General features: G+C 37.0%; 1 protein-coding gene and 1 non-coding gene across 2 annotated transcripts; both read left to right on the top strand.

Moving 5' to 3' along the window:
- The first annotated feature begins 3,320 nt into the window (after positions 1–3,320).
- Positions 3,321–6,990, top strand: RPL37 (ribosomal protein L37). The gene is made up of 4 exons (XM_051990322.1): positions 3,321–3,431; positions 4,032–4,167; positions 5,516–5,600; positions 6,877–6,990. Exons 1-4 carry the CDS (start codon positions 3,429–3,431, stop codon positions 6,944–6,946), a joined length of 294 nt encoding a protein of 97 aa, XP_051846282.1. The 5' UTR covers positions 3,321–3,428; the 3' UTR covers positions 6,947–6,990.
- Positions 6,691–6,769, top strand: LOC127546118 (small nucleolar RNA SNORD72). Its single transcript, XR_007949978.1, has one exon. It is a non-coding gene; the product is annotated as a small nucleolar RNA SNORD72 (small nucleolar RNA).
- Positions 6,991–23,098: the final 16,108 nt, after the last annotated feature.

Genomic DNA, 23,098 nt, shown 5'->3' with positions numbered 1-23,098 from the left:
TTTCCTCACATAGTTTGTAACCTTTTGGAAAACTTGGGCTGTTTCACTTTTATCTCTATCTCCATCACCCAACAGATGATGATATCAAAAAAAAAAAAAAAGCCTAAGGCAGAATTCTGGAGAGCAATTTGGAACTATGCTCAAAAAGTTATCAAACTGTGCATACCCTTTGATCCAGCAGTGTTTCTACTAGGCTTATATTCCAAAGAAATCTTAAAGAAGGGAAAGGGACCTGTATGTGCACGAATGTTTGTGGCAGGACCCCACAAACCAGAAGTTTTTGTAGTGACCAGAAACTGGAAACTGTGTGGATGCCCATCAATTGGAGAATGGCTGAATAAATTGTGGTATATGAATATTATGGAATATTATTGTTCAGTAAGAAATGACCAGCAGGATTATTTCAGAAAGGCCTGGAGAAACTTACAAGAATTGATGCTGAGTGAAATGAGCAGGACCAGGAGATCATTATATACTTCAACAACAATACTATATGATGATCAAGTCTGATGGATGTGGCCATCTCCAATTCCAATAGAGCAGTAATGAACTGAACCAGCTACACCCAGCAAAAGAACTCTGGGAAATAACTATGAACCATTACATAGAATTCCCAATTCCTATATTTTTGTCCACCTGCATTTTTGATTTCCTTCACAGGCTAATAGTACACTATTTCAAAGTCTGATTCTTTCTGTACAGCAAAATAACTGTTAAGACATGTATACTTATATTGTATTTAATTTATACTTTAACATATTTAACATGTATTGGTCAACTTGCCATAGGGAGGAGGGAATTGGGGGAAGGAGGGGAAAAAGTGGAACAAAAGGTTTGGCAATTGTCAATGCTGTAAAATTACCCATGCATATAACTCGTAAATAAAAAGCTATTAAAAAAAAAAAAAAAAACCCTAAGGCAGGGCAACCAGAATAGAAATGAGATGGTCCACTCTGAACTTCCTCAAGAAATAGAGGTTTGTCTATTTCTAGCCATATGAAGAGATGCTCCAAGTCATTAAAGAAATGCAAATTAAGACAACTCTGAGATACCACTACACACCTGTCAGATTGGCTAGAATGACAGGGAAAGATAATGCGGAATGTTGGAGGGGATGTGGGAAAACAGGGACACTAATACATTGTTGGTGGATTGTGAATACATCCAACCATTCTGGAGAGCAATTTGGAACTATGCTCAAAAAGTTATCAAACTGTGCATACCCTTTGAGGCAGCAGTGTTTCTACTGGGCTTATATCCCAAGGAAAAATTGGAACAAAAGATTTGGCAATTGTCCATGCTGTAAAATTATCCATGCACATAACTTGTAAATAAAAAGCTATTAAAAATTAAAAAAAAAAAAAAGAAATAGAGGTTTGGGAGTTTATAGCTCCATCCTCCAATCAGAGGGAAAGAGAGTGGTGATAAAGATGTAACATCAAAGATAATAAGAGCCTATTTATGCCTTCCCATTCTATTAGGCTTTTGAATAAGTATAATTTTATTGTAACATGTTTTTATTTGGATTTTGTGTGCATAGTTAGTTGAGGATGTTATTAGGAAATTCCCTCCACAAGCACATCCTCCACCTAAATGTCTATAACTCAGTAAATTCTAGAAAGTGGGGGGTGTGACACACAAAACCTAAAATGAATAGTGTCAGAATAGATTTGAAGCCATATTTCCCCAGTTCCACATATATACATATATACCATCCATATCTAAGTACAACCAGGACAAAGAATGTGTAATAACATCTTCAAAACTTCAGCAAGGAGGGGCAGGTAGATGGTACTGTGGATAGGAAGTTTGCCCTTTAATCAAGAGGACCTAAATTCAAATTCCCTCTCAGACATTTAATGCTTCCTATCTGTGTCAAGTCACTGGACAAGTCACTTAATCCCAAATGCCTCAGGGGAAAGAAAAAAACAAGGACTTAAAATGTTTCCGGTACTTCATTAGGCATGGGGTTAAAAGGACCAAAAAATAAGAGATTTCTAACCTTCATAAAGTTTATGTGCGTTGTTTTTTAAAATCCTTGTCACACACTGAAAATTAAATACAAAATGCATAACAATTAGATACAAAGCAATTTGTGGGGGGGCTCTAAGGGTTGCTTTTGGGAAGGGATCACTAGGAGCTGGGGTAAATTAGTACAAATGTCAAATAAATTTTGAAGGAAACTAGGGATTCTACAAGACTAAATAAAAAGGAAGTACACTTCAGATAAGACAGTCTTTCAATTTAAATACAAAATGTAGGAAATGAAATGTCCTTTGTAGAGGGTAATAACCAGTTTGGTTGAAGCCTAAAACTGTAATCAAGAACTATCCTGTTGGGATTCTTGGAAGTCTTTCTTCTCTTTTTTTCTTTTGTCATGGACTCCTTAGGCAATTTGGCCAAGAGTATAGATCCCTTCCCATAAGTTTTTAAATGCATGAAAGCCATAATATTACAATGGAAATGATTTATATTGAAATTAATTATCGTAATACTAAATAAGACAAATTCACAGTCCTTAAGTTAAAAATTTTCTGCTTCTATCCCAGATGTAGAATTGGAAGGGACCTCAGAGGCCATCCAGTACAGGGGTTCTTTATCTTGTCCCATGTTTGCTTTTCGAATATTTTTACAACTCGATTCAACCCCATTGGTTTCCTTTTCAATCCAATAATTTTACTGAGTGCATTAAAAAAAAAAAAAACCCTCTATCCTGAGAAAGGATCTAATAAGCTTCTCTAGAATACTAAAGTGATCCATGATTCTTAAAGTTTTCAGAACCCCAAGTTGAAAACTAAAGCGCTTTGTAACGAGCTTAGCACATCGCCTAGCACACAGTAGACGCTCCGCAAATGCTTGTCCTCCCCTTTCTCTCAGCGGATCTAGTTCAATCCCCTCATTTTGCAGAAGCGGTAACTGAGATCCAGACAGCCGTAGACTGGCTCATAACGCCACGGACTGTAAGCGGCCCCTCCCTCCTCGTCATTGCGCGGCTGGAGCTGGCACTTTTAAAACCAGCGGTGTTGCTATTTTTCCTAGAAGCCCCCGCGTTGTCTTCGCTTCCGAAAGATTGGTCACCAATGCGAGCAGGTTCACGTTTAGCGCCCACCGAGGCGATTACGAGAAAAGCCACAGCAAGAAACCGAGACACAGCGGAACCAATCATCAGGAACCGGAAGAAAGGCTAGGCGTCCTCCTCTTCCCGCCTGAAAGACAAGAACGCGGACCAATCGGCGCCGAGTACAGGCCATTTCCCCTATCCTTATTGTTCCCTTCGCTCATTTCCCTCTCCTTTCTCCGCCGGCGGAACCTTTTGCAAGGTGCACCGTGACCGACGGAAGTACTATCTCGACGGAAGCCCCTCAAACTTGATATAGCGGAAGTGTTCTTTCTCTTCCGTTCTTTTTCGTCCCGGCGGCTGAAGGAAGATGGTGAGTCTTTCTTTTTGGTGTACGTGGTATCGGTATCCATCCTCTCTCCCCGGGTGACTGCGACGACCAGTAATGGCGGCAGTGGCGTCTGCAAGCACCAAGAAGGGGGATCCTGCAGAAAACTGAAAGAGGGAACTTGAAATTAAGAGCTGGGTCCCGAGTTATTCCAGGGGCGGCTTTTCCTGGGACTGAGCTTCACGCCCCTCAGCCCCACGTTGTCCTTAGAGATCGAAATGCGCGGCCTTGTCCGGGTTGGGACTGTTCGGTATTCCGGGAGCTCCCGTGGAAGAACAAATGGCCAGCCCGGCCCGACGTAGTGTGTGAAGGACTCTGATGATGTGCAATGTCGTAAAGTTAGAGGATACCATTTCCCTATTTTCTAGTCTTCCCATAACTTATAATAGCCTTCCTAAGTTTCGAGTATTGGAGGAGAGGCATTGCATGATCAGGTGGGGTTGCTTATAAGGTTTCAAAATTTGGGATTTCTCTAGTGGCGGTTGATTGGGAATTTGTGTTTTGTTTTAATGGAGCATTTGCTCCCATTTTTGTTGTGATTAATTGCAGCATCACAATCTCAAATGTTTCGTGTTTGTTTTCTAGACTAAGGGAACATCTTCGTTTGGTAAGCGCCGGAATAAGACGCACACTTTGTGCCGTCGATGTGGTTCTAAGGCATACCATCTTCAGAAGTCAACATGTGGCAAATGTGGATATCCTGCTAAACGCAAAAGAAAGTGTAAGTTTCTCGTTGAAGTGGAAATTTCATAAGGAAGACTTTAATTTTTTTTTTTTGAGAGAGAGTAGTCTTGTTAGATTTGGCCCTTTTAAAAGTAGTTCCTGTACCACGTGTATGAAATGAGGTTAATGAAATTAAAAGTTCTAAGACAAATAAGTTAGAGGCAACTGCTTCAACAGAGTCACTTCTTAGGAAATCATAATGCCGTGACTTGGAGCCAGCAGGGTACAGGAGAAAGAACATTGGGGTTTTTGTTTTTTTTTTTTTTTTTTTGGTGAGTCAAAAGGAGGTGAATTCAATTTTTTTTGGTTATATGGTCTTGGATAAATTGTTTAACTGCCTGGAACCTCAATTTCTTCATCTGTTAAATGGGTGATCTATCTCTAGTACTTCTAAAACTAAACTCCTTTAAAAAAAAAAAAAGGAAAATTATTGGTCTGAATTTTTTAATTGGAAGAAAAGCTTTGGAATGTGAAATTTCTTTGTCAAAACACCCAAAAGAGAAAGGATTGGGACAAAATGGAGGTAAAAAATTTTTTTATTTTGTACAGGCAAAAAAAAAAAGTTTTGGGAAAACTTCAATCGGTGCAAATTTAGAACTCATTAAGATCCTGCTGGTTACAGAAGAACTGTTGATAAATGACTTAGGAAAAAACCCTACTAACCAAAGCTGCAAGTTAAAAGAACAGATTTTGCCATTAAATGTAGTTTTTTTTTTAAGGCTTAACTCAAATAGCACCTCTTAAGGGAAAACTCTCCTTTCCTTTACAGTTGTTTTCCTCTTAATCTACAGGATTATTTTGTATATATTTTTTAATATGTTATTGCATAATCATTCCCTACTCCCTTCTCCTCCCCCACCCCCCAATCACTGACTACAGAAATTGGTGTTCCCTTTTTGTATCCCTGGAACTTTGCATGTGAGCTTAATGGTGATATGTTTTTATATGAGTTTTTTTGTTTGTTTGATTTAAGAGTCGTTTGGGTAGTAAGGAAACAGTTGTAAGTTTGACCCAATGAGTCTACTACTTAGTATAGTTATTTGTTCTGATGTGAAAAATGCAAAAGAATGTGATTTTTTTTTTTAAGGTGAACAAATCAGAATTTGAATTCCTATCTTAATTAACCAACGTAATGAAAATAGAATGGTCAATAAATCTGATGGGTTTATTAATGATTACTTTTTGTTGAAGTAAAAAATAAGATTACCTATAAGACTATTAACTTTAAAAAGGTATTGATGAAAACTTGATGACAGCTAGGAGATGTCATTGAAAATACTAGAGAAATAAGACTATTTGGAGACTTGAAGGCTTAAATTTTTTATTTTTGTGTGTGCTTGCCCTAGATAATTGGAGTGCAAAGGCTAAGCGACGAAACACCACTGGTACTGGTCGAATGAGGCACCTAAAGATTGTCTATCGCCGATTCAGGTACAATTTTGGGTTTTGTTATTGAGCTTTAAAAGCAGCAAAATCATGACTAACTAGTTGCCTTTTTGTTTGTGTGTAGAATCATTTTAAGGATGCTATGTCCAACAGTGGTATAAGCTTTTGGAGTAGCTTTTAGTATAATTTGTGAAGTGTTAAAAAATGTTTTTGTTTTGCTTTTCCTCCAAGCTGCATGAAATAACGATATCCAGTGAAAAGCAGAGAACTTGTATTTGAACTGTCAACACAGCATTGGGGGGGAAAGAGGGGGTATCTTAAGAAGAACTTCCTATATGGGTCTCCTTGTTAAGAGTTTCTGGCACTTCACAGACCAGTTAATGTGTTACACTAAAGTGTTAGATCAGTATAAGACATTCTTGAATTTCAATCTTAATAGTATTTATTCAGTGTTCAGGACTGGGTCGTCTAAAATCTGGTACCGTTATTAAGGTGGTTATGGACAAAGATGTATTTAGGGTTATAGATAAACTCTCACTTAAATTGTTTTTATATGTAGGATCAAAGAGATGCCTGGTTATACCCATGATCTGTTAATTCAGTGTGAATTTTTGAAAATGTTTAATGTTAGGGTTACATTTTCAAAAACCCTGTACTCTAGAACTATTTTAAAGAAAAGTTATTCCTTTTATTTAAGACAGGTAACTAAGATTTGGGGATTTTGTTTGGTGTTTTATCTGACAAGTGGTTGGATTCAGCAGCTTTCTTCACCTTTTGCTGTGAAGAAAGTAATATTGAAACAATAGAATTGGTGCTTTTTATTTAATATAAAACTTGTCCTGGGTTGTGGTTTCTGGTCCCTTGAATTTCTGATAAAATGTTTGATGCTAACATCACAGGCATGGTTAACTTATTTTAAGAGAATTCTTTGACAGTATATTTCAGAAATAAAATGGAAGTTAATTCACATTAATTCTAACATTAGAGCATTTTGATAGTCGTTGGATTTTTAAAAGTAGGTTTTATTATCCAACACAGTATTCCTAAAACATTCAACCTTAACCTTTTTAAAGAATAAATAGTATACCAATTGGGAGTTTGTGTCCTTAACTAAAGAAAACTAGAAATTGTTTGCAGCTTGTCAGTGATGCGCTTTTAAAAAATGTCTGAACATATGAATTAATAGTGATTTCAGCATTTAACTGAGATAAGCTGAGTAAAATATTTTTAGAGTACGCTATTTTTTTTAAAAAAAAAAAAAATGCACCCTGGAAAACTAAAGTCTTTTCCTGCCTTTTTTTTCCCCCTTCAAATGCCATAGGAATGGATTCCGTGAAGGAACAACACCTAAGCCCAAGAGAGCAGCTGTTGCAGCATCTAGTTCATCTTAAGGATTCAACTGTTTTGTTAAAATAAATGTCCTGAATCAAAAAAAGTAATTGTGGTCAGTTTCTTTTGATCCATTTTTGAATTAGTAAATTATTGTCTACTTTGATGGGTTCTAGCTTCTAAATAGACTTATTTAGTAATATGGTCTCCTTTTAAATATATATATATATATATATATATATATATATATATATATATATATATATAATTGTGTGTGTGACTTAAGAAGAAAAGTTGGGCTATAAAGGATTAAATCTGCCACATATAGTGCCTACATTATGGAGTTGTGAGGATAATGTATACAAATCTGTTACAGGCTCTTAAATATCAAACTGAATTAGTAACTGAACTCTGCTGTTTAGCAAACCAGCTTGATATCTGGCAAGAAGGAGCAAAGGTGTTTTCACAACTCTAAATTAGCTTGGATTTTGCTAGCAAAGCTTAAATTGGAAAGGTGAAGGTGTAATAGAAACTAGACATTTGGAATCGGGCATCTTTTTTTTTTTTAATTCCAGCTTTACCATTTTCTTTCATCTTGTACAGCATTCTGCTGGAGTATGTTAGTCTAATTCCTGTCTCATTCCAAATACCTGTGCGTGGGTACACAGTGTTTGTACTCCATTTTTAGGATGATATGTCAACTTTGTTTCAGATAAATGGCTTCTATATTAAGAATATATTTGGAAAGTTTACAAAATATGTATTTTATTAAATTGATTATGTGGAAGTTTAAATACTAGAATGAGTTTCTTGCATTTCAGGGAAAAGGACACTTGAATTATACATTGCTTACTAGTGTTCAGAGGGACAGAGTATTGGGAATATTATTGCAAAATTACCTTTTGAAGAAAGCCGAGTATAAGTGGCAATAAAGCTAGTGACATGATTTGCCCATCTGGTCACACCTGGTAATTGGAAGTGGAATAAGTTTATTCTTTCATCTCAGGAATATCTAACTTTAAGACATCTTATGTAGTACTTCATGCCAACTTTCTATACTGGTATTCCATTTTACAGACGAAAAATTGCTTAGCTTTAGACAATTTGTATAAATCAAAGCAGTAATTTGGCATCAGGTATAAATTAGCATCTGTATAGCTATTGCTGATACCCAAGATCCTTTCTCTTAAGCATCTTGGCTACCATTTGGAAAAATAGAAATGAAAAAAGATGGGAAGTTCCTTTAAGCAACTGGTCACTTGGTGAAATGTAGGAGGTAGCCATTTCAGTAATTTTGAATGCTAGAATAATGAATTTAAAGAATTAGTAATTGAGCAACACAATGATTACAAATCCCAAAATGTTAGCATGTGTACAGTATGTTCACCTCCATATGGAGAGCTGAGAAACTATTACAAATGAAAGCATGTTTTGTTTTGGGTTTCTGAAGTGGGAGGGGGGATGTTGGCACAAGGGATCTTGGTTAATACTTAAAATTTTTTTTACATGACTAATGTTTTGTAATAGATTTTGGTTTTCTTGGAAGAGGGGGTAGGATGGAATTTGGAACTGAACATTTGAAAATGAAGGAAACCAGAACTTGTAAAATAAATACCCATGTATATATGATTTTTCTTTATAAAGTAGGGTGTTACACTTGTCAACATGTGTGTACTATGTCTCTCATGAAGTGAGAAGATGGGGTACCCCAAAAGCCTTAATACAGTTATATGTAATATACATTGTTGATTTTGTGTGTATGTAAAGTACTTATTAAGTTTAAAGCTTTAAATAAATGTCATCTGTTTCCTTTGGAAAGTTCATATATTTTCAGTATGGGTTACTAGGTAATAATAGTGAAGATTTGGAGTTAGGAAGATTCAAATCCAGCCTTAGTCACTTGCCAGTATATAACCTTAAGCAAGTTAATCTCCATTTACCTCAGTTTCCTTATCTCTAGAATGAGTTTAATAACAGCGTTATCCCTGAGGTTTGTTGCAAGGATAAGATGAGAATTATAAAGTGCGTATTATAGTGCCTGATACATAGTAGGTGTTATATAAATGTTAGCTATTTTCATATCAATTAATCAAACATTACATTCTTGCTATACACCTGTGCTAAGAATAAAAAAAAGGCAAAAAGACTGCCCCTGACCTCAAGGAGTTCACAATCTAATGAGGGAGAGATGAGCACACAGACGTACACAAATAAGTTGTAAATAAGAATGCTAAAAATAAGGATTGGGGGCAAACAAAAGTAGGATTTTAGTTGGGACTTAAGTCAAAAGTAAGGAGGGAGAGAATTCCAAACATTGGGGCTACAGTCAGAGAACTTGTGAGAAGCATGGAAAGATCTGACACAGAGTTAAATGAATAATATTCATGATAGAGCCCCACCAAACATCATGAATATTATTCATTTAACTCTGTGTCCCCATTTGGGGTTTTCTTGGTAAATATGCTTGAGTAGTTTGCCAATTTCTTATCCAGCTTATTTTACAAAATAAGAAATTGAGATAAATAGGGCTTAAGTGATTTTCCCAGGTCATATCCATTAGTGTCCATATTTGAAATGAAGACATTTGAGTCCTGTTTTCTGGTCCAACACTATATCCACTGCCTTCTCTACCATGCTCCCTGATGGCTACTGTAATTCCCCCTTTCTTATCTTTTCAGTTTCCTTTTATGCATTGTTTTACCCTAGTATAGTGTAAACTCCTGGAGAACAGGAACTTACATAGTATCTGTTTAGCACTGTATCTGACATATATATAATAAGCATTTAATAAATGCTTGCTTTCTAACCCAGACACTGAACTCATTGAGGAAGAAAAGAGTCCTAGAAGTCAGAAAAAAATAGGTACCAAAATCTTGAGTAATGAGTATGGATTGAATGAAACTCAAAACATGAGAGATTGTTTAGTGATAGAGGTAGAGGGACAATATAGCACTGACAATGAGAGCAGAAATTCTAATGTCTCCAACACAATGTTAACAATGTAGAAATAACAAGATTTGACAACTGCTTGATTATGTTAAAGTGATGAAGGGTCCAAAATCAATAATACCAAGATTTCAAGTTTGAGAAACTAGAAGGATATTGGTGCCCTGGACAGAAATAGAAAAGTTACAAAGAGGGTTGACTTTGGAAAAAATATAATTCGATTTTGAATATGTTAAGTTTGTCAATGGAACAATCTTGAGAGTACAACCACCATCAGAGAATGATATATGGATGATGAACTAGTGACAGTGACTAAAATAACAGACAAATAGAAAAAAAGCCATATTAGGAAAACCTAGGGAAGGTAATATCTACAAAGTACTAGAAAAATGAGAATCCTCAGATTTGGCAATTAAGAGATGATTGGGTAACTTCGGGCATAAGTTTCATTGAGTATTGAGTTCAGATTACAAAAGTTTGAGAAATGAGTAAGAGGAGAAAGGAAGTAGAAGCAATAGATTCTAACAGCTTTTTCAGGGGTTTTGCTGTGAAATGGAGGGGAAATGTGGAACAACAGCTTAAGGGAATTGTTAGGGTTTTTTCAGTTTTTTAAGGATGAAAAGAAGATGGGCATGTTAGTAAATAACAAGGAATGAATTAATAAAGATTAGAAAGTAAAATCCAGATAATAGTGGGAGCAAATCACCTAGAAAGGACATTAAGTGGAGGCAGCAAGGTGGCACAGTGCATAGAGCACTAGCCCTGAAGACAGGAGGATCCGAGTTCAAATGTGGCTTCAGATACTTAACACTTCCTAGCTGTGTGACCCTAGCAAGTCACTTAACCCCAATTGCCTCAGCAAAAAAGAAAAAGACATTAAGTGTTGTGAGCAAAAGGGCAACTTGGTGAAGACCCAACTCTTTCTTAGCCAATTTTTTATTTACCAAAGTAGTTATTGTAAATATTTACGTTTTAAGAGGCTGAATTTATTTTTATCTACTATCACATTGTCTACCTTTAGAAGATAAGGAAGCAGACTTAGAGAAGTTGAATAACATGGTTACAGAGCTTGTAACTAACTGAATCAAACTCAAGTTTTTAAACATCAAAACTAGAGTATACAGAAAGCATGACTGACAGCTTCAAGACAAACCCAAATGAGGTCACAGAGAATCAGTCACATGTGATTGAAACAAATACTGTGATGGAAAGAATAATAAGCTTAACATCAGAGACACAAATTGAAATTTTGGCCTTGCTGTTTATAATCTATGACTTTGGGTCCTCATTTCTCAGTTTCATTTTCCTCATCCGTGAAATGAAATTTTACTAGATAAATTCTAAAGCCCTTTTGAACTCTTAAATGCTCTGAATAGGCTATATGTAAAAAGGGGAAATTAATATGAAAACAAAAGTCTTCACAAGTCAGAAAGGATATTATCAATAGAAATAGGCAACCATGCTTCCAGAAAACTCACGATGAAACATGTTGCCCAGTCCTTGACAGAAATGAAGAGAGAGCAAGTTGAAACAACTTTTTTTGTTGTTTTTTTGGGCCATGACCAATACAAGTATTTGTTGTGCTTGACTCTGTGTCAGAGCTTTCCTGAGGAGAGAATAGAATAGAGGGGAGATAGAAGAGAAGGCAGATTGTCATTGATTGAAAAAATAAAATTTTGTTTTATTAAAAGTGATATCAAAAATTTATTAAAAATAAAACTTCCAGTAGAGATGTTAACTTGTGGCAGTATTAAAAACATAACTTGAGAATTTGTTGTTCAGTCATGTCCAACTCTTCATGATCCTGTAGACCATACTGGCCATTGAGTAGAAGTACTAGAGTGATTTTCCAATTAATCTCCAGTAGATTAAAGCAAACAGAAGTTAAACAGCTTGCCCAGTCAAATAATAAGTATCTGAGGTCAGATTTAAACTCAGGGCTTCCTGACTACAGGACTAGCCCTCTGTCCACTGAGCCATCTAGCTGCTCCTGGAATTGGGAAACCCGAGTAGAAATCCTCAACCCATTCACTCTGTATTCATTCCTTTAGGAAGTTGTTTAAATTCCTCCCCCCACAAATGTTCATGTGCATTATTTGAGCCCACTGTGGTAGAGCATTCCAAGCTCTCTTGGTCTCCTCAGCCACAGTCAGACGATCTTGATTCTAATATAGTGATGTCATTTTGTTCCCCTTTGAGTATGAAGGAAAACAATCATGTGAATTCTTAGTTACTTTCTACCCACCAATAAAAAAATAATAAAGGATAAAACTATAAAGCTCACTATATAAAGTTGTTAACAAAGTATTTGAAATCAGTAAAGCCTTTGAAATCAGTATCCTAAAACTAGAAGTCAGTGCAACAATCATTTATTAAGTATCTATCATATGCAAAGCACTGTGCTCTTGGATGGAAATACAAAGATAAAAGAGAGACAGAATATCTTTAACACTAAACAGTTTAAGACTCTGGTCGAATAGGGATGCAATATGAACCTTATAATCTAAGTATGATACAAGTTAGAAAAAGTACCTAAGGGAACTTCAGAGTTTCTCCAAAACTAAGGGAGTTTCAGAGAGATATCTAGGGGAAGAGGGAAGGAGAATGGAAGACACTTCTGGGTAGGCACCTGTGTAAACTTTCCAAAAAGAAAATGTGAGCATGTAGAAGGCCTTGAATACCAACCTGAAGAGTTGACATTCTACTCATAAGCAATGGGGAGCCACAGAAGATATTTGCTCATATAACTTCTATGGAAAGACTAAATGTGTCTATAGATATATTAATATGGAGGAGAGGGTATATATAGGAAAAAAAACAAGACATGTTCCACTCTCCTATTGGTACCTATGATGTCATCTTATGGAGACATTCATTTTATCAACAGCCCTGCCATTTATTTGTTATGTGGCTGGCTTTCTCCAAACTTCTTCCCTCCCCCCTATTTATAAAATGAAGATCATAGCTACTCTTCTTTACAAATAGGGTTATCATCAAGATCAAATGAGATAATATATATGAAATCACTATGCAAATTTTTTCCTTTGCTGCTGAAAAGTGGATAGAGGGCTTAACTTGAAGTCTGGAATTCATGGAAATCTTGTTTCAAATACCTAATAGCTGTATGATTCCAGGAAAGTCTCTCAACCTCTCTGAGTCTCAGTTTTGTTATTTGTATGATGGGGATAATACTTGTAGCATTTAACTAATAGTTGTGACAAGATAAGATGCTACATATAAAGGGCTTTGTAGTACTTAAAGTGAGCTAAATGGCAAAGTAGATAGAGCTTCTGGTCTGGAGTCAGGAAGACTTGTCTCGCTGAATTAACATGTAGCTTGAGATATTTACTGTGTGAGCTTGGGTAAGTGGTTTGCCTCAGTCGCTTCATCTGTAAAATGAACTGGAGAAGGAACTGGCGAACCACTCGGATATCTTTGCCAAGAAAATCCCAAATGAGATCTGGAAGAGTTGGACATGACTAAACAACAATTGATCTTAAAGTGCTATATAACTGTCAGTTATTATTATATGCAAACTTTGCACTCTGGGTGAGAATCACACTCAGTTTGTATTTACTGAACCAATACAATGCATGTCAAGTTCTCTGCATTGGATTTGCTAGGCAAACTTTCCTAAGCCTATCTTCTGGTTACTTAGTGCAGTAACTCATGATAAAAGATTCTAGGGAAAAAATTTGATTTATCCAACATAGGGGTTGAATAATTTAGTGAACAGAATTCTTCCTAGATGATGTACCCAACATGCTTTTTCGATATTTGTGCATACCTATGAAGTCACCAAATTGTTTTATCTGTTACCCCTAGTTGTTGATACTTGACTGGACAGCTAGAAGGTACAGTGAACAGAGGATGCAATCTAGAGTCAGAAATAATCTGAATTTAAACGCAGCTTCAGTCACATAACTAGCTCTGTGACCCTAGCATAGTCACTTAATTTTTGTCTGCCTCAGTTTTCTCAACTAAAAATGGCAATAAGAGCATCTAACTCAGTTATGAGGACTAAATGAAATAATATTTGTAAAGCATTGTGCTATAGTGCCTGACACATACTAGGTACTTAATGAACACTAATTTCCTTCTACCTTCCTCTCCATCAGTATCATAAGTGTCCCTAATGATGTATTTTTTGCCAGTTCTTTCATGCAAGTCACCACTAATAATAATATCCTGCAGGCTACTTATCTCTCACATTTGTTATTCCACTGTCGTTTGGATCATCTGTACTTTGGATTTCTCTGGTGCTGTTCTATGATCCAAAGCTATATAATATCATTGGTAGAATATGTATGTATTCTTCATCTATCTGGTCTTCCTTATGTAGATTGCTACTTACTGTCTTTGATTATGGATCTTAATGAGGAGGATAATATGACTGATACAATAACATCTACAAATAGAACACGTGGAGAAATTCACCTACTACAGGGAATCTGTCTTTCATTTGAATTTTGGGCAGAATATTCTGCATGGCATATGTGGGTACCTTTGTTAAAGACATATAGTGATGTACAAATTAACTGGAACTTGTTTCAGTTGTGTCTAACTTTTCCTAACTCTGGGATTTTCTTGGCAAAGATACTAGAGTGGTTCACCATTTCCTTCTCCAACTCATTTGACAGATGAGGGAATAGAGGCAAAAAATGACTCATTCAGGATCACATAGCTAATCTAAGACTATGTTTGAACTCAGTTCTTTCTGATTCCAGGCCTAACACCCTATCTACTATGATATTAGCTATTTCCCTAAAAGAGAAAGAGCAAAGCAGAATAGATTAAATACATATATTTGTAAATCATTTCTGAGAGCACAGTCCTGTGGGTACAGGCTTAGATTCTGTCCTATGCCTTGGAACCCTATGACATAAAGATAGTATTGCATATAGTTAGTGTACAGTCTTCAGAAAGTTAAGACTGATCAAAAATTATGCTGTTGGAGGTTGCCCACTATCACCGTTACTATTTAATATTGTATTAGAAATGCTAGCTTTGGCAATAAGAGTTGAGAAAGAGATTAAAGGAATAAAAATAGGCAATGAAGAAACCAAATTATCACTCTTTGCTGATGATATGCTGGTATACTTAGAGAACCCCAGAGATTCTAATAAAAAGTTATTAGAAACAATCTACACCTTTAGCAAAGTTGCAGGATACAAAATAAACCCACATAAGTCATTAGCATTCTTATATAAGACTAACAAAACCCAACAGTTAGAGTTACAAAGAGAAATTCCATTTAAAGTAACTACTGATTGTATAAAATATTTAGGAATCTATCTGCCAAGGGAGAATCAGAAACTTTATGAGCAAAACTACAAAACCCTTTCCACACAAATTAAGTCTGATCTAACCAACTGGAAAAATATTAAATGCTCTTGGATTGGGTGAGCAAATATAATAAACATGGCAATACTACCTAAACTAATCTATTTATTTAGCACTATACCAATCAGACTCCCAAAAAACTATTTTGATGACCTAGAAAAAATAACAACAAAGTTCATATGGAAAAACAAAAGGTCAAGAATTTCAAGGGAATTAATGAAAAAAAATCAAATGAAGGTGGCCTAGCTGTACCAGATCTAAAATTATATTATAAAGCAGCAGTTATCAACACCATTTGGTATTGACTAAGAAATAGACTAGTTGATCAATGGAATAAGTTAGGTTCAAAGGACAACACAGCCAATAACTTTAAAAATCTAGTATTTGACAAACCCAAAGACCCCAGTTTTTGGGATGAGAACTCATTATTTAACAAAAATTGCTGGGAAAATTGGAAATTAGTATGGCAAAAACTAGGCATTGACCCACACTTAACACCCTACACCAAGATAAGATCAAAATGGGTTCATGACCTAGGCATAAAGAATGAGATTATAAATAAATTGGAAGAGGATAGGGTAGTTTACCTCTCAGACCTGTGGAAGGAATTTATGACCAAAGAAGAACTAGAGACCACTATTGACTACAAAATAGAAAATTTTGATTATATCAAATTAAAAAGTTTTTGTACAAACAAAATTAATGCAGACAAGATTAGAAGGGAAACAATAAACTGGGAAAACATTTTTACAGTCAAAGGCTCTGATAAAGCCCTCATTTCCAAAATATATAGAGAATTGACTCTAATTTATAAGAAATCAAACCATTCTCCAATTGATAAATGGTCAAAGGATATGAACAGACAATTCTCAGATGAAGAAATTAAAACTATTTATAGACATATGAAAATATGCTCCAAGTCATTATTAATCAGAGAAATGCAAATTAAGACAACTCTGAGATACCACTACACACCTGTTAGATTGGCTAGAGTGACAGGGAAAGATAATGTGGAATGTTGGAGGGGATGCGGGAAAACAGGGACACTGATACATTGTTGGTGGAATTGTGAACACATCCAGCCATTCTGGAGAGCAATTTGGAGCTATGCTCAAAAAGTTATCAAACTGTGCATACCCTTTGATCCAGCAGTGTTTCTACTGGGCTTATATCCCAAAGAGATACTAAAGAAGGGAAAGGGACCTGTATATGCCAAAATGTTTGTAGCAGCCCTATTTGTAGTGGCCAGAAGCTGGAAAATGAATGGATGCCCATCAATTGGAGAGTGGTTGAGTAAATTATGGCATATGAACGTTATGGAACATTATTGTTCTGTAAGGAATGACCAGCAGGATGAATACAGAGAGGACTGGCGAGACTTCCATGAACTGATGCTGAGTGAAATGAGCAGAACCAGGAGATCATTATATACCTCAACAATGATACTGTTTGAGGATGTATTCTGATAGAAGTGGATCTCTTCGATAAAGAGAGCTAATTCAGTTTCAATTGATCAAGGATGGACAGAAGCAGCTACACCCAAAGAAAGAACACTGGGAGATGAATATAAACTGCTTGCATTTTTGTTTTTCTTCCCAGATTATTTATACCTTCTGAATCCAATTCTCCCTGTGCAACAAGAAAACTGTTCAGTTCTGCACATGTATAGTATCCAGGATATACTGTAACTTATTCAACATGTAAAGGATTGCTTGCCATCTGGGGGAGGGGGTGGAGGGAGGGAGGGGAAAAATCGGAACAGAAGTGAATGCAAGGGATAATGTTGTAAAAAATTACCCTGGCATGAGTTCTATCAATAAAAAGTTATTTAAAAAAAAGAAAAAAAAAGGAACTATTTCTAGGCATATGAAAATATGCTCCAAGTCATTATTAATCCAGAGAAATGCAAATTAAGACAACTCTGAGATACCACTACAAACCTGTCAGATTGGCTAGAACGACAGAGAAAAATAATGCAGAATGTTGGAGGGGATGTGGGAAAACAGGGACACTAATACATTGTTGGTGGAACTGTGAACACATCCAGCCATTCTGGAGAGCAATTTGGAACTATGCTCAAAAAGTTATCAAACTGTGCATACCCTTTTATACAGCAGTGTTTCTATTGGGCTTATATCCCAAAGAAATACTAAAGAAGGAAAGAGACTTGTATGTGCAAGAATGTTTGTGGCAGCCCTGTTTGTAGTGGCTAGAAACTGGAAAATGAATGGATGCCCATCAATTGGAGAATGGTTGAGTAAATTGTGGTATATGAATGTTATGGAATATTATTGTTCTGTAAGGAATAACCAGCAGGATGAATACAGAGAGGACTGGTGAGACTTACATGAACTGATGCTAAGTGAAATGAGCAGAACCAAGAGATCATTATATACTTCAACAATGATACTGTATGAGGATGTATTCTGATGGAAGTGGATTTCTTTGACAAAGAGAAGATCTAACTCAGTTTCAATTGATCAATGATGGACAGAATCAGCTACACCCAAGTAAAGAACACTGGGAAATGAATGTAAACTGCTTTCATTTTTGTTTTTCTTCCCAGGTTATTTTTACCTTCTGAATCCAATTCTTCCTGTGCAACAAGAGAACTGTTCGGTTCTGCACAGATATGTTATATCTAGGCTATATGGTGACATATTCAACATAAATAGGACTGCCTGCCATCTGGAGGAGGGGGTGAAGGAAGGAAGGGGAAAAGCCGGAACAAAAGTGAGTGCAAGGGATAATGTAACAAAAATTACCTAGGCATGGGCTCTGTCAATAAAAAGTTATAAAAAAAAAAAAAAAGATATGTAGATACATATGTGTGTTAAAACTTGTAGGGGCTGATTTTCTTTATTTCCATGATGAGTTATGAATCCTGTACATGCAAAAGGAAATGAATTTTCAAGCCCTCAAGCTAAATGCCTTTATAAAACGTGTTGAAAATGAAAAAAAAAAAAATTAGCTGTTGGGTTCTACAATTATGAAAAAAAGTCGAGAGCTTGGCTAATCAAGGTCTAAGATGGCAAATGCTATTTCAAAATGATCAAAGACTGGCTGAAATTTGCACACATTCTGAGAAGGTATCACAGAAAAGAATCTTTATTCTTTATATCTTTATTCTATATATCTTTATTATTTGTATTTAAAGTCTCCTGGCACAGATTACCATCTTGTGTACATTGTCTTCATTCAAAAAAAAAAGGGCAAACTTATATTTAGACAAATCTCAGAGCAGAAGTACAAATCATGTACAAGTATTTATATCAATACAAATTTCCATTGGCGATTTTTTGGCAGAATGTTAGTTTTGACTACATATGGAATCAATATGACCATGTTAAAAAAGAAAGAAAGAAAGAAAGAAAACAGAATACAACAAGAAATTGTTTACAAGAAGCATATTTGAAATAATTATTTATAAATTATTAGAATAAGGGACTATAACAAAATCTATTATGCTTTTTTTTTTTAATTGTAGTAATCATGATCTCAGGGCAATAGTGAAAAAATAGAGTTACAAAACTACTTTATGCTGAAGCTATCAATGAATTAATATCAATATTTAACATATATGCATGGACATACTCAATGCATAATGGAAAAAGCTAAATTAGTCATAAGAAACAGACAATTAAACTATAATAGTTGGGATCTCACCTAAACAAATCTAACAAAAAAATAAACAAGAAAAAATTTAAGAATCTAAATAGAATTTTAGAAAAGTTAGATATGGGAGGATTCTGGGAAGCTGGCAGAATAGGTAGGTAAATTTCAAGCTCTCCCTATTTCCTCCACAAATAGAGCAAATTTGTGCCTCAAGGCGAACATAAACTAGTGAAAAATCAAGAAGACTTAAGGAAAAACAGAGGTACTCTTTATGAAACCTGAGAAAATCTGAAGAAAGAACCCTGAGGCCAGGATTAACCTGTCTGAAGTGCAAACATCTCTGGGCTAGCTCCATAAAAACACCAAATGGAGATGCCTGGAGCTAGCTGGTTGTGGCTAGACCCTCAGCAGGAATCACAGAGATTCTCACCTCTGGGACTGTTGAGTCAGAATTTAAGACTAGTGAACCTTGGTTGATTAGGAACACCAGGCCCAGCTGTGCTTCTGAGACGCCATCCTGGACTTGAAAGTAACCAGCATCTGGTGAGTGCAGAGGCAGGGTAACTGGTACTGTTGGCTGTGGGAACTTGCAGGAGGGTGGACTTCTGGTTTGGGGTTCCTGATCAGAGTGGAAGCTCTGACCTTCTCAGAAGGGAAGCTTGAGGGACACATTCTCCTACCCCATAATTTGAGGTACTTACATTACTACCTCTCATTTGAAAACAAAAAATAAACCAGCAAAGAAGAACCCCACCAATGAAACATTCTGGGAACAGGGAAGATGGGTTCTTCTTCAGAGAAGGACACTTTAGTTAAAAAAACACACACACACACACACACACACACACACACACACACACACACATCTATCCCAAAAAGATTTAATGTGAAATGGCTCCCTGCCCAGAGAGAATTTATAGAAGAACTCAAAAAAGAATTTAAAAATCAAATGAGAGACATTGAGGAAAAACTTAAAAAATAAAATAAAATAAAAACCATTCAAGAAAACCTAGAAGAGTATGAAAAAAGAATTAGCCTGTAATGACCGCGCTAACACCCAGGACACCCCAGAATCAACCAGAGTCAGGATAAGCAAAAGTCCGTCTTTATTCTTGGTCCCCAGACTCAGGATTGAACAGGATGGAAGCAGAATCTCCTCGACTGCCTTCTCCTTTGTCTATCACCAAGAGTGTGTCCCTCGCTGGTCTTACTCCACCCTCTAGTCCCTCCTACAATCCTCTATATATCAATCATTGAGCCAGTACAGATAGTGGAAAGGACCATTTTCCAAGCATATGTCCATAGAGTATTGTCCAATCAGTAGTTAGCCTCAAGCAGTCCCAACCTCAGTGCATCAACCCAATAGTTTCAGCCCTCTACATCTCTCGCTTTCTTTTGTTTTAGAACAGAGGTGGTCATGCCCTCCCTGACTTCTCAGGAAGAGAGGTGAAAGCACTAAAAAGGAGATGGTCATGTCCTCCCCAACATCTCAGGAAGGGAGATGAAAAGCACCAAAGGGAAGTGGGGGTTGCTAGCAGGTTTCTGGGCTGAAGGGTCTTATTAGAAACAGGTATGCACAAACCCATCAGCATGGGAGGTATTACACAAGCACATAACAACAATGCACAGGCTATTAGTGGTGACTCTCCCCACAATTAGTACAGGCTCAATGTGGTGTAACAGACATGAATTGTACATGTAAATAGTGATATAATAAACAATATAAATCAATATAATATTATAAGAGATTTCCTGAAGTCCTAGAAGGAGGGTATGTAAACAGCAGTCACACATACACCTCCTTCAGCAGCCAAGAGATAGTCCCAAACCAATCTATTGTCCATTGCTTCACGTGTCAGGGAATCCAATCATTCCCCCCAAGTTTTTGAAGTCCTGCAAAAGTCTTTTCATGTCTCATAGAATCCAGTGATTCCTGAGGGTTTTCAAGTCCTACAACAATCCTATCATGTCTCAGAGAATCCAATGATTCCTGAGGGTTTTGAAGTCTAACAATTTTTGATATCCATGAGTCAAAAACCATAACTGTCATGTTCTTTCAGTGGTGGGCACAGTCAGCTACGGAACCCTCCGATGTTTCTTAGGTCTTCTCCTTTGTTTCAAAGGTCTGCTCTGTCTCTCTGCAATGGAACGAATACGGCTCGTTGGCACCCATCTGATTCCTTCTCCACTTGTGGAAATACAAGCAGACTCTCTTCCCCAAGCAGTTAGCCTGTCTGGTCCCTTCCATTCACCATTTTCTGGGTCTTTCCACATCACCTGGCGATTATCTAAAGATAGTGGAGCTGCTCGCACTGGACACTGCCCTTCCGGTGGGTTATAAAACCTGTTTGCCGGAGCCAGTGCATCTTTGTCAAAAATCAAGAAGTTAATAGTATAAAGGGTGAGATTTAGAAGTTCTCTAGGGTTACCTGGCTCCCCCTTTCTTTTGTTTTTGGAGCAGCGTCTTAATGTCTCTTTCTCCTCTCTATTATTGCCTGTCCTTGAGGATTAAAAAGTATGCCAGTAGTGTGTAAAATCTGATACTGTGCACAAAAGTGTGCAAAATGTTTAGAGGTATATGCAGGTCTTCACCAGCAGCCCTGCCTAAAAAATGGAGGTACTCATTTTTAATCCTAATTGTTGTAAAATGTCTCTTCCCCACAGATTGATGGGGATTTTTTCAACTATAAAAGGATTTAAAACTCCTGTTTCACCTTCAAAAATCCATCTCAAAGGAATAGCACTAACTTCAGCTGCTATTGATCCCCCTACACCAGACATATAGGTGTCTGCCTTAATCTTTAGCCAATGACTGGGCCAATTGGCATCTCTAATGACTGTGCGATCTGCACCTGTGTCTACCAATCCTTCCAATGGTAGGCCATTTATATAGATCGTGAGCATAGGTCGGTCAGTTGTTATAGCTGCTGTCTAGTATATTCCTGGATTTTGTGGCTTGGAGTCAGAATCTGGGAGACTATCACCAGGTTGCTTATTAGGATTCTGTATGAGTAAACCTGATGCTACTACTTCTCCTGGGTGATAAGTCACACATTGTCTACCTGTATTAGCGACTGGGATGTTATCTACACATTCCCCAGTTTTCCACATCAGTGTGTGGATGAACACTGTTTTGTATGTACAAAAAGGAGGTGAAATGGTCAAGCCTACTGTGCCTGGAGGTAGGGATCCATAGGCTGGAAAGGAACAGATTTCACCTCTCCAAGGGGTATCTCTGTTGTCCCAGCTGCATACAGCTCTATTCTCCCCAATTGTAATTCCCTTCTGCCATCAGGTTGCTTCCTGGCTGGTTCTGTGTAATCCCCTTCTCCCATCATATGGCTTTCTGGCTGATTGGTCATGTCTGGGTACTGGACTTCTAGGCACTCTCTGGGTGCACCATTGCCTGCCATCATTCCCCAAGTGTTTTTTGCCTTGGGCCCTGGGGCTGGGCCCCTCATCCCGTTTCCCTGAATCTGTCTACCTTCTGAGGCAATGGAAGCCTCTGTTGCATTTTGGACATGGGGTATTGGGTCTTGTCTCCCACCCTGTTTTCTCATTCTGTCTCTATACCAACATCGAGCTTTCAGATGCCCTACTTTACCATACTGAAAGTATTGACAAATCTCTCTGGAAGTCCCTTGCTAAAAGAGACCCTGTCTTCCCATGTTGGGATCTTGGGAAGTGTGCTTCATAGCCTAGCTGTAAAAAGCATTTGTGCCCACTGTGGCACAGCGTCCTATGATCTCTAAAGGAGCATCCTTGTGAAGTCCTAGTATAATTCTTCTGCAAACCTCATTAGCATTTTCCTTAGCAAGTTGCTTTATCACAATGTCTGTTACTGCAATTTCCCCATTAGTTCATATGACAGCCGTCTGCAAACATCCCACAAAATCAGCAAAGGGTTCATTTGGCCCTTGTGTTATTTTTGTGAAGGCTTCACCCTTGTTGTTCTTATTGGGCAGCGAAATCTACGCTTTGATAGCAGCAGCAGCAATTTGCCCATAAACTGCTAAGGGGTAATTAATCTGTACTTCGATGTCTGCATAAGGACCTACACCTGTTAGTTGGTCACAGGTGATTGCAGCATGAACTCCACTGTGACTATTTTGTTGGGCTTGTATCCTACAGAGCTCACTATATTCAGAAAGCCACAAATAGTTTTATTCAGGTTCTAAGCATGTCCTTGGTATAGATTTCCAGTCCCCATAAGCCAAATTCTGTAGTAACATCTTAACATAAACTGATGTAGCCCCATAAAGAGTGCAAGCTTTTTTCAGGTCTTTGAGGATTTCTATATCAAAAGGAGC

This window comes from Antechinus flavipes, chromosome 1 (genome assembly GCF_016432865.1).
Source record: "Antechinus flavipes isolate AdamAnt ecotype Samford, QLD, Australia chromosome 1, AdamAnt_v2, whole genome shotgun sequence".
NCBI classification, from domain to species: domain Eukaryota; kingdom Metazoa; phylum Chordata; class Mammalia; order Dasyuromorphia; family Dasyuridae; genus Antechinus; species Antechinus flavipes.
The sequence above is the reverse complement of the archived record's forward strand: the minus strand, read 5'-3'. Positions and strand labels throughout refer to the sequence as shown.

Bases quoted from the DNA above. Each gene is read 5' to 3' on its own strand.
- RPL37 (XM_051990322.1), top strand. The intron at 4,168-5,515 runs GTAAGTTTCTCG...TGCTTGCCCTAG, and splicing joins TGCTAAACGCAAAAGAAAGT to ATAATTGGAGTGCAAAGGCT. The intron at 5,601-6,876 runs GTACAATTTTGG...CAAATGCCATAG, and splicing joins ATTGTCTATCGCCGATTCAG to GAATGGATTCCGTGAAGGAA.